The sequence below is a fragment of the Priceomyces carsonii genome (assembly GCF_900007245.1).
Source record: "Priceomyces carsonii strain CBS4050 genome assembly, scaffold: Debaryomyces_carsonii_scaffold_2, whole genome shotgun sequence".
Lineage (NCBI taxonomy): Eukaryota > Fungi > Ascomycota > Pichiomycetes > Serinales > Debaryomycetaceae > Priceomyces > Priceomyces carsonii.
The window spans coordinates 1,330,503-1,341,965 of record NW_026946675.1 but is presented as its reverse complement, the minus strand read 5'-3'; the positions used below and the strand labels follow the sequence as shown (position 1 = coordinate 1,341,965).

Below are 11,463 nucleotides of genomic sequence, written 5' to 3'. Positions count from 1 at the left end.
GTTGATGTTTCGGTAGAAACAACAACTTCCAAGGATCACACGTAGCTACACTAACATCAAAACATGATTCGTAAAGAGATGTTATTGAAAGAGTAATAGATGGTTCAAATTTGGTTGAACTATTCAATAAAATTATTTCTCTTTAAAGAAGTTACGACAGCTTCATCTAACAATCTATAACAAACTATTTGAACCTCTAAGTATTCAATGGAACACAAATTATAATTCAATTGGTGAATAGAAAAAATTACGCGAAGCGATCCCATTAAGACTGATGTCCTATGACTTGAGCTATTCAAAAGGGAGATTACAACATATCTTTTACTGAAAGGACATGGCCATCTGAAGAGATCTTCCAACAACAAAGAGTCATAAAAATCTCAAACATGCTATTAAGAATAGTTTATTGACTACAAGCATTCAACCAATAATAAATAAATGTGGTTGTACCAAAAGACCATGTCATCAAGCTAGCTAAGATATATAGCTATGTTACTGGTGTCGCAAACCTGAGTCAAGACAAAATAGTACAAGATTTTTTAGAAATTACGATATGATTGTAGTTAGATGAGTTTCAAAGTAATATATAGAACGTTATGGATGAATTCTTGATTGCTAACAGCATTCTATTCAAGCTCACAACTATTGTGAATGGATATGGAATTGATATCTACTCCGTTTTGTCAATATGAAGTCTTCTCGTTAGTATATATTTAGGTAAAGAGCTATGTGTAATTTGCATTACTTTACTAAAATATAATGATGGTAATATTAAATTTTGCAGTCGTCATGTTACTGAACGTTGTTAGCAGCTAGATTATGAATGCTTTTGTTAAGGCGTCCTATAACTATAACTTGCTGCTGCTACACAGGATACGACCTGACACCATCCTGAAATCAGTCACTATAGTGTGGCAGCCAGTTCATTATATCATATATAGATTTAATCAGTTATATTTATTTATGGCTACATATTAATCGTACGCTAATGGTGTTTTGGCTTGTGATAAGATGGTGTCAACCTGAAAGCGAGATACATCAGTATTTGGTGCTACATTCGCCATTTTGATATATCATTGTGACATTATATTTTATCAGTCATTCGAAGAATGTTTTTTATATCGATATCCTTTATGAAGATTATATTAGAAATATGATCTAACTGAAAATAATGCGTTCAAAAGACAATGTAAGTGTATTTATTGAATAAGAAATAAACTTATCAATAGCTTGATAAGTGTAATAACAGTAGTACTTTTAAATAAAGATTTTTCATGCGCTATTAACCCACCTGTTTACGTTTAAGACTAATGGTTTAATCGAGTTCTATTTCATGTCTACGGAAACTAACTAGTTATGTGAAGATCTATTGAGATATTACTTGCCCATTTCTGTTTGACGTATTGCTTTTGATTTTAAATATTTGCAGTAAAATAATGTCTTAGAGTTCATATATTATACTTCAAAATATTTTGCTAGTCAGTATATCATAGCCCATCTTTTCTTTTTTCAATTCAAAGCTATACAACTATTCTCTTTTAACTGAATAATTTCGTATTGGAACGTGAGCTCTTTTTATGCTACTCGATGTTTTCTTGTGCTTTCTTTTGTAAATTTAGTTTATATTTAGCTAATAGTATCAGATTGCATAGTATATTTATTTAATTTAGGCTGCTACTTAGATTATATCACTTACGCTACACTGGCACATAGTGCTGCCCCAACTCCACTTCCATCTTTGGCAATTTTTATATCAAGCGTTTTATTTTCACCTTTCAAAGGATCAATCAAAGCTATAGCTTCCAAAACTTTAGCTTGAAAGCCAGGGTAGAACTCTACTACAGCCCCGTCACATCCAAACTCAAAGTCTTTGTCATCGTCTGGATAATGGTCTTTAACACGAATAGCAATTGCTGATAATGGAATTGCAGATAGATAAGCTGACCTTTCAGATATTATATGAGTTAACTTCTGAATGACAATTCTTTCAACCTTTGTAGTTGGTAACCTCAATGTGTTTTCTAAAATTAATTGGGACATTCTAAGGTCCGTTGAATCATCAATTTGCAAATACGACAATACTTCTGAGTTCAATTGCCAACATTCTGAGAGCCTATGCGGTAATGAACCGCCCCTCTTCTTGTATAAATCGACAAAAATGAGCCCACGCTTAAAAAAATCCATTAGAATAACTCTTAAGATTTCTCCTAAGAACATCCCACTAATTCTTTTTTCAAATAAATGATAACCTTTATTGCTCGTCTCTGAATCAACAATATCATCATATTTGGTCCTAGGCAATACTTTCAAGCTATTATCGAAGGAGCCCCATTCTGTGTTGATGACCATGCCCCTAGCTCCTTGGGGAATTTTAGACTTATCCAACTTTTTGATCTTATCCAACTTCTCATAGTAAGCGCCGTTTGTACCAGTTCCAAATATTGCTCCAAGGATTGTATTCGCATGAGAAATATCTGGGTTATTCGAGTAAGACCTTGACAAGAGCGTCCCAACTGTATCGTTGGCCAAAGCAACAACACGTACTTTTGAGTCTAAAATATCAATGTGCGATTGCAACAATTCTACAACATCTTTATTTACCAAATCAGGCAAGTTGAAGCCTTTAGTCCATCTAAGAAGCGTTCCTCTATTCAAGGCAGTTTGGTTGACCGGAAAAGAGAAGGTAAATCCCAATTTCAAGCGCTCTTCGGATTGATAGTCTGAATGGTGCTCTACTAAAAATGCTTCGATCTTGTTAGCTAAGAAAGAAAACAAGCTATCAGCCGTAGAATTTTTCATTAAATCTAAGGGGATTTTGAATTTGGATTGTTTCATTTCAAATGTGTGGTCTCCGTTCAAATCAATTGAACACACTCTGAAGTTTGTTCCACCTAAATCCGCAGCAAGATATAATCCTGTTTCTTTTCCGTTTGGAACTCCAGTCACAAAAGTTGGAATCATAGGCATCTTCTCTCTGGAAGGCTCCTCAGCTTCTAAACCAATGTCCATCTCTTCGAGAAATTGATGAGTCGCTTTGACTAGAAACTCCTGGTCAAGTGAAAATTCTTTGGCAACCGAGTCGAGGGCAGCTTGGATTGAGCTATTCATTGTGACAAATTACTATTTGATGCTGATTTGATGTTAATAGTCGGTAGTTCGGGGCAATAACTTCAAGTTTCTATGGGGGAGAAAATTAGGAATTTCGGAGTGCGCGAGCCATGTTATTCCTTGAGTTCTTGGCTAGTAAATATGTACGGTTCTAAATAATTCTACTTCCTACTTACATACTTGAATTCCCCTCTCTTAGACTAAAAGATAAGAATACGGTTAAATTCTCCCTGTTTGATTTTCTTCAGCAAAATTTGGAGATAATTTTCACTATATGAACAGTTTTTTGAAACTAAATGACCCAGTTACTTCCTTTATCTTAGTGATTAAGTAAGCATAGTGTCATAAATTCTCTAGACGTACCATACCGCTCCCAAGTCTAACTCAAGCATCAACAAATCGTAGGTTTATCCACTTGAGGTAACGAACTTCAATATGAGGATGGTCGAACCAAAGAGGGTTAGTAGAAGAAAATGCTACATTAAGCGTTATCATAAGACTCTATATTTCTATTCCTTTCAATGCGCTGCCACAGTTGGACGAGTCTTTCCAAAGTTCACCACAAAATCACGATATTTGAACGAAAACTGCCCAGACAAATATTTTAAATTTATCCTCTTGTTGGAAGAACAATAATCCAAAAAAAGATCAAACAAACGAATAATCTTCTGATGGTTTCGGCAGCATTCCGTAAGAAGGCAGAAAATTACATATCCTTAAATCCATATTTAATGATCTCTAAGTCGTGGTGTCCAGATTGTCACTACGCATATAGGATTTGGGAACGCTATAATGCTAGAGACAAGGTCTATATTATTGAGCTAGATAAGTTTGAAGATGTTGAGGAAGCTAAACAATTGGAAGAAGCATTTGCAGAAATTGCAGGAAGAAAATGGGTTCCTACTATTTTCTTTAATGGAAAAGTGTTCGGTACGGAAGAAGATTTAAAGAGGTTGGAAAACGAAGGCAAGTTAACACAAGTCCTCAAAGATGCTAACCTATTTTAACAAGATATTACTTAATCAATATTTATTAAAAATTACCAAATAACGATACAAGATTAATTATTGAATCAGTTCAAACTGCTAAAGGGAAACCACCAGCCCATTCCGATATCTCGGCTTTGACTGCCTTCAATTTAGGATCATCACTGTTAATAACCTTTGCCTTGAAGTCTTTCAATTTGTTAGCCTCTTTAGGTAATTGAGCTTGTAAATCCTTAGCGTAGTTGACCGCAAAATCAATGTAAGACACTATTCTTTTGAAGTCCTCTTCTCCCAAGCCTCTGGATGTCATTGCAGGAGCACCAATCCTTACACCCCCTGGTACTAAAGCAGACTTATCACCTGGAATGGAATTTTTGTTTAAGGCAATATTGATGTTCTCGCAGATAGTTTCAACCCTAGCACCATCAATATGCTTGTCCTTCAAAGAAACCAATACCATGTGAGAGTCGGTACCATGGGAGACTAATTTGTAACCTCTCTTGATAAACTCCTCTTCTAAGACTTTAGCATTCTTCAAGACCTGCTCTTGATATTCTTTGAACTCAGGAGTAGAGGCTTGCTTCAAAGCAGTAGCTAAAGCCGCAATGGTATGATTATGAGGACCACCTTGGTGTCCAGGGAAAACAGAAAAATTAATTGGATTTTCCAAATCATACATAATTTCTTGGCCAGTTTTTGGATTCACAGATCTAACACCTCTTCTGAAGAAAATCATTGCACCTCTTGGACCCCTCAAAGATTTGTGTGTAGTAGTAGTTACAATATCAGCATACTCGAATGGGGACGGGATTACACCAGCAGCAACTAAACCAGAAATGTGTGCCATATCAACAACTAAATAAGCGCCCACTTTGTCTGCAATTTCTCTCATTCTCTTATAGTCAATCAAACGACAATAAGCTGAAGTTCCAGCGACTATAACCTTCGGTCTGTACAAAACTGCGGTTTTTTCCAACATGTCGTAGTCGATCAAGCCAGTTTCAAGATCAACTCTGTAGGGCATTGTCTCAAAGTAAGTGGAAACAGCTGATATCTTACGAGAATCAGTTTGGTAACCATGTGATAAATGTCCCCCATGTGGCAAGTCCAAACCCATTAATCTCTCATGAGGCTTCATAATAGCTTGATAGACTTGCAAGTTGGCAGGAGAGCCGGACAATGTCTGTACGTTAACTCCCCACTTGTCTGGTGTGAGACCGAAAGCCTTCAAAGCCCTGTCTTGACATAAAAGTTCCATCTTATCTATATGTTCATTACCACCATAGTATCTGGCTCCAGGATAGCCTTCAGAGTACTTATTAGACATTGGGGTTCCTAAGGCATCGAACACTGCGGTAGTAGTGAAATTTTCAGATGCAATCAAGACGATAGAATGTCTCTGTCTATCGATTTCATCTTTTATAATTTGATCAACTTGAGGATCAGTATCCTTTAAGTGACCTTCAACTAGCTGTTTATGAGATTCAGATAAGGCATAAGGCATTTTTGCAGAAGCTTTGGCAAATGTAGTAGAGCGTTTCACTAAATGAGCCGGCAAAACCCAAGTTTTTTAAATGAAGAGGTTTTAAAATTTTTCAGAATTTCTGAGTCAATCATCTTATTTTTGCGAAATCAATTTTCATTCCTCTTTCTCTGTCTTACCCGAGTCAAAAAAAAAAAAAAAAAAAAAATTAAAGGTCCATTTAAAACAGGATCATTAACAAAATCAATGACCAACTTGGAAGATATATTGAAGTCTCCAGTATTCTTTTGATTTGATACATGCCGAAATATGCTACAATAACTAGTACACTATCATAAAATATGCATTGACATGATGGAAAAAATACGTTCTTTCGTACATAAAATAAATCACGTTGTAAATATAATCAGACTTCTTTTCTCCTGTTTCTCATGTAGTAATACAAGAGACGAATGAGTTAGATTCTCATAAAAAAAAATTCAGTACAAAGTTACTCTCAACCTATGAGAGAAGGCCAACTTAGGAACAACAACACATAAGCAACTAACACCATTTAAAATGAATAAGTTTAAATTATATTTCGAATAATGCGTACTAATCAAGAACAAAGCGATGGGAACTAGCATTAAAAACTTCTTTGTTGGTGTATATTGGTCACCATTATCTATTTGTTCCCACATTGTGAGGTTGTCATACGCCCCTGAGTTAAATTCGAATGGAGTTCCCTTAACTTGATGAAACATGATATAAGATCCAATATCGTAGCTAACGTTTGTCAACGTCCATTTCCAATCGTTGTCTAACACAGATATAAAGTTAAAAAATACCTTCAAGAAAATAATTAAGACAACATGAATAATCCAAGCACCTTTAAAATGGACCCAATTGGCATTCCAGTTAGGGTTCAATGATTGGTCTATTTTTGTTTCCAATGTGTCTGGTTCAAGATGCTGAATGATTGAGGATGATCTCCTTTGTCTCACTGAATGCGCAGAGTGGTGGGACGCTGTGGGTGACAAATTGTCGTTATTGACGGTTAATCCATCAGTATTATCGGGTGTAAGGCTTGCCATTGCTTCTATAGACTAAGACTAACTGTGCTTCTCTTGTATTCTATTATTCGAGGTAAAAGTAGATTTATTATCAAAATGATAAAAATAGACGAAATTCTGAGCTTCGGGAAGTTTCGTCTTCCTCTTCCAATATAGTTCCTGATATCAGAGCTTAGTGTTTATTCAGAATAATTTTGCCTCAACTGGATTTTGTCTTTCTGTTTTCTTTCGTGACGAATCGCCATCGTATATGTGTTTTTGCTCTTCATAATTGTTCCGTAAAATTCGATCACTAGATTGAACTACAAACTCCCTTACCCGCATTTCTCTACAAAACTATTAAAATAACTAAGATCACTCTAAACTTGGAACAAATATACCGCAAGAGTGCCACCCTGCTGCTGCTGCTGCCAACCATTTCCCTGAAGCAGCCGGTCGTTTAACTTTCATTGGCCTTAAAACTTCCATACCATTCTGCCTACCTAAATCGTTCACATTGCCATTGTTGTTATCAATAATCTCCTGCTTTGGTCCAAGCCCTAGGCATCCACATTGTTTCGACTCAGTACCCCAACTTAGCATCTCTCCATTACTTGTTAATGCCAAATAATGGTAGTCTCCTATTGTAACGCTAGTTATATTTCGATTCTGTAATTCTGGAAGAATTTTTGGAGTTTCCAAATCTTTCTGTCCTAGTAAGACCAGCCCATCGTTAGTGAAGACTACAAACTTATTATAGCAACCTTCTAGTTTAGTGAATCTAGTATTCTTTCCTATCTCTGAACCACGTTCCAGTAAATATTTGTTGAATTCATCAACCTTTTCGAGATCTTCTATCATTGTTTCATCACGATCCCCAGTTGCAAAAGCGTGTGCATTTATTGAAAACCGATAAAGTCTCCCATCACCCTTTATAATCAAGACATAGTCGCATCCCGCCATAAAGTCGACAATTTGACTGTGTTTTGTCTCTGGAATTATAACATATCTCGCCTCGGAAGTCATGGTTTTATTGATATAATTCTCTTCTGTTAGTGGTATCCTCGAATACCATACAACTAGTCCAATCTGATCGATTTGACAAACAGACAAGTTCCATCCTGCGGATATCTTAGAGATTAACTTGTTATCTAAACCAGGAAACAATATTCGAACAGCCATCTTAGACGTATTCCCTGTGTCCCAAGAATATAAATTATGATAGTTATCCAACGCAATTATATGTTCCCTTCCACTTGAAATAGATACTATCTTTGCGTCAGTTTTTCCCACTTCAGGAATTTCAAGCTTTGTTACAAAGCTAGTCTCTTTGGGGCTTTTTTGATTGATAGATTCTAAAGATGGAGGGTAAGATTGTTCCTCCGGAGGAAGTGTTAAATTAGGGTTCGTAGGACGTCTTGGTTCATTGCTTGCGGTAGACTCACTAATGTCTCTATCATTTCTAGACCAAGATCCGGGCATTCGAGAACCTGAGTTAGTTGGAATTAAACGTCTTGAGCCAAGATTCACAACATGTGGTATTGAAGTGGTAATTAATGCATACAGTGGTGAAGGTGTGTAATCATGCGATTGGAAAGGTCCAGGTGTCAGTTTTGAAGTTTCTGATTTTTTCCAATTCGCTCCAGTGAAGTATAAACTGCCATTATTAACTAAAATTTGTAAAGAAAATCCACCTGCACTGATGTCTGTAATGATGTTTCCATTGAAGTTGGGTACATTGGTTGGTGTATGTACATTTTTAGACATAAATCCAATCGACGTATGATTCTCTGGAATGTCATTTATTAAATAACCCAACCTCCCAAGCAGCGATGAACCCCAGGTATATAACTTAGCCTTAGACGAGGCTCTCAAATGAAATAAGTCTTTCCAATTGTATTCTGTTAAAGATAATGGAGTGGGCTTAGAGCCAAATTTCTTGAAATAAAGTATTCGATAAACTGCATTCGTTGTTAGAACCAGATGTATCGCCTTCGAGGTCAAAGAAAAATTGAATACATCATCAGGAGATAAAAATAAAACTATTGTTATTAAAGTATCATCATCTAAGTCACTTATAGTCATTCTATGTATCAATGTTTTTCAATTTCAGGCACTTAAGTTTCAGAAAAGACACTTCTAGTGAGTTGCTTGCTAAAAAAGAATGATAAGAATTTCGCACTGCAAGAATCGTAATTAGATAATGAAGGTCCTTTTGCTTACAGTTTTGAAGGATCGATTGAGCCTACCTAAGCTAAACTGAATAACGTGTATTATATATAAACTAGCCCCATGGTAAAATAAGGGCATACAGAAACTGCATGAAGTCAATTAAGATTCTCTTTTTTAAACCCCTTCGATGAATGTAATCTCAAGTTAAATGATTCACAGCATAGGAAGTGTCGCTTCACTAGTCAAACCCGGAGCGCCTTCATCCAACGCTAGAAATTTTTAAGCCTTGAGATGCACCACTGATTGAATTATTATTAAAATTGAACCTTCGATTGAAATTTTAGTTTCAGCATACTCTTATTAAATAAATTAATGGACTATTCATCGAACACAAACACCAAAACAAACTAAAACACCTAATCTAACCCAAACCAAAGAAGTTAATATTTTAAAACTGAATGGAAAAAAAATCTTCGATGTTCAAAGGAAGTTCAGCAGTATTTATGGGCACTGAATCCAAAGATTCGTTTAAAAGAGATGAAAAGTCAGTCTTTCCATTTATCAAACTAGTTGTGTCTACGAAGTTGGGTATGAATGGTGCTGCAGACCGCAAGGATTATTAGTGTATACGTGGAATCACCAATTGACTAATCTTGAAGTGATAAGAAAATTGCTGCGATGCTATAAATTTCGTTCACAAGCGTAGCACAAGAAGACCGAGGTCGGCAATGGAGATTCCACGTATATTAATTTGAGTGTAGTCTCCTCCTAGATACGTAAACCCAAATTAATATACTGCTCCTGACAACCTTAGTCCTCTCTTTACTTAAGCTACCCATGTCATTTCAAACGAAACAAGCAGAGAACTTTCAAAATCTCAACAGATAGCCACAGAGGCTCCTACGCCATATCCTTTAGATAACAAAATTTCTTCTGAATTTTGCTCCATTGATTCATATCCCTTCTCCGAGTCATTAGATTCACTAGAGATAGATGAACTAGACCCTGACTCCTCATCTAATTCGAACGGTGTCAACTGGTCACTAGATTTCTTTAATGTTAAATCTATGGGAGAACCCACAGGCGAGTTCATAGATATTGGTGACAAGTAATTAAAAAACACATTGTCACTTGTCACCGATAACAATTCATTTTCGTGTTCCTTCTTGATTGGAGGCAACTTCTTTTCGGTTGTTTCGTCCTCTTGGTATTCGTCAGCGTCCTCTGGCTCCTCTGAGTCTTCTTTGGGCTCTAACTGAGAGCTACTCTCAAAATCGATATCATCGTACAGAGTGCTGCTTGATCTTCTCTTTTTCGTTGGTGGCTCAGTCACGGACTCAGTTGAGAGCTGTTGATCGCTAGACTCAGCAGCAACAGAGCTGCTCAAATTTACTTGTATTTTTTCTTTCAACTCCTCTAAATTATTCAACTTCTGCAAATTCATCCCAGCAAACTTATCTTGTGGAACCAATTCTACAATTGCATCAAAATTTTGCTGCAAACACTTCATGTTCTCCTCTAACTGAACAACATAACTTTCGAGGTACTCAACATGTTTTCTCTTCTTCTCGCGTGAAGCATGTGCCGCTCTTCTATTACGAAGAATCCTTTCAACACGACGTTGTTCCTTCTCCTCCTTCGTTTTAGCCCTCTTTCTTGGTGGCAATGTCGACTTGAAGTTAGGATTCAACTTGTCTGCGAGTTCTGTCATAATTTCTTTATTCTGACCTTCTCGTAGAAGTTACTTTCTTACTACTTGACGTGGCAAATACTTCGTCCCCTAACTTTGGATCATTCGCCTTTAAATACGACTGCTCAGCGGTTGGCGTGTCCATTAAGTAGGCACAAAGAGTGTATTCCGGCTATAAATAGAGTACCGGTCAGTTACTTATGTGATTCCGACCGTATAAGCCCACAAACATCCTCCAAAATCTAAGCTTTCAACACGCTCCTCCCCTCAGAACTGCACACAAATTTCTGGGCCAGAACGTAGGGATGAATATAAGGTTCGCGAACTCGCGGCATTGCATTGCCTTGTTGCTCCTCTGGCTGTGTGCCGGTTGACTGTTTTGCGATACTCGACCGAGTATTTGATGACGTGGCGATTCGAGATTCAGAACGTCGCTATGTTACAGATGACGAAGTCTGAAACACTACAGATAAGCCTCAAGAGCTGTCGACCATGTAGAATAGAAGAATCATGTAGAAGTCTTTTAAAGATAAGAAAAGTTTTTACACAATGACGAGGACTCTTGACGATAACTCAAAACAATTGTTTTATAACATCTTTACAATACTACTTTGCCGAGATGTGTATCTATTATTAAAAAGTCGAAACTTTCTTCGTTGCCGAAGCAAATGTAAACCTGATTTATTTTTCCGGTATTCTGCGATCCGACTCGATACAGGGTCTAAGAGCTCGAGTACTAGGAATAGGAGAATTACGTGCAAGTCAACACCCACACTAATAATAGAATAAACTATTATTTCATATCTTTGTACTACGTTTGCGCTCAACAAGAACTTTGAAATTAATAATGTACGTCCTATTATTTATCGTGTTTCTTGTGATTATTGTGAGTATAATAATAAGTGGCGAAGCGAATTGGATCTGTCCTGATATGCTGCAATGTACTACGGCTATTTGAAAGAGAACAGTAGACTTTTCCTATTTGCGATTTAA

At 36.6% G+C, this 11,463-nt stretch overlaps 6 protein-coding genes across 6 annotated transcripts; 1 reads left to right on the top strand and 5 right to left on the bottom strand.

The window, feature by feature from the left end:
• Window positions 1–1,692: 1,692 nt before the first annotated feature.
• Window positions 1,693–3,108, bottom strand: GLK1 (glucokinase; the record flags this gene model as incomplete). The annotated part of the gene is made up of 1 exon (XM_062952016.1): window positions 1,693–3,108. One exon carries the CDS (start codon window positions 3,106–3,108, stop codon window positions 1,693–1,695), a length of 1,416 nt encoding a protein of 471 aa, XP_062808960.1.
• A 671-nt stretch (window positions 3,109–3,779) lies between these two features.
• On the top strand, window positions 3,780–4,115 carry PRCAT00002175001 (uncharacterized protein; the record flags this gene model as incomplete). Its single annotated transcript, XM_062952015.1, has 1 exon — window positions 3,780–4,115. One exon carries the CDS (start codon window positions 3,780–3,782, stop codon window positions 4,113–4,115), a length of 336 nt encoding a protein of 111 aa, XP_062808959.1.
• Window positions 4,116–4,185: 70 nt separating this feature from the next.
• On the bottom strand, window positions 4,186–5,598 carry SHM2 (glycine hydroxymethyltransferase; the record flags this gene model as incomplete). The annotated part of the gene is made up of 1 exon (XM_062952014.1): window positions 4,186–5,598. The coding sequence occupies one exon, from the start codon at window positions 5,596–5,598 to the stop codon at window positions 4,186–4,188; it is 1,413 nt and encodes a 470-aa protein (XP_062808958.1).
• A 458-nt stretch (window positions 5,599–6,056) lies between these two features.
• On the bottom strand, window positions 6,057–6,650 carry ORM1 (sphingolipid homeostasis protein; the record flags this gene model as incomplete). Its single annotated transcript, XM_062952013.1, has 1 exon — window positions 6,057–6,650. The coding sequence occupies one exon, from the start codon at window positions 6,648–6,650 to the stop codon at window positions 6,057–6,059; it is 594 nt and encodes a 197-aa protein (XP_062808957.1).
• Window positions 6,651–6,983: 333 nt separating this feature from the next.
• PRCAT00002172001 (SCF ubiquitin ligase complex subunit) lies at window positions 6,984–8,693 on the bottom strand (the record flags this gene model as incomplete). The annotated part of the gene is made up of 1 exon (XM_062952012.1): window positions 6,984–8,693. One exon carries the CDS (start codon window positions 8,691–8,693, stop codon window positions 6,984–6,986), a length of 1,710 nt encoding a protein of 569 aa, XP_062808956.1.
• A 964-nt stretch (window positions 8,694–9,657) lies between these two features.
• HAC1 (transcription factor) lies at window positions 9,658–10,491 on the bottom strand (the record flags this gene model as incomplete). Its single annotated transcript, XM_062952009.1, has 1 exon — window positions 9,658–10,491. The coding sequence occupies one exon, from the start codon at window positions 10,489–10,491 to the stop codon at window positions 9,658–9,660; it is 834 nt and encodes a 277-aa protein (XP_062808955.1).
• Window positions 10,492–11,463: the final 972 nt, after the last annotated feature.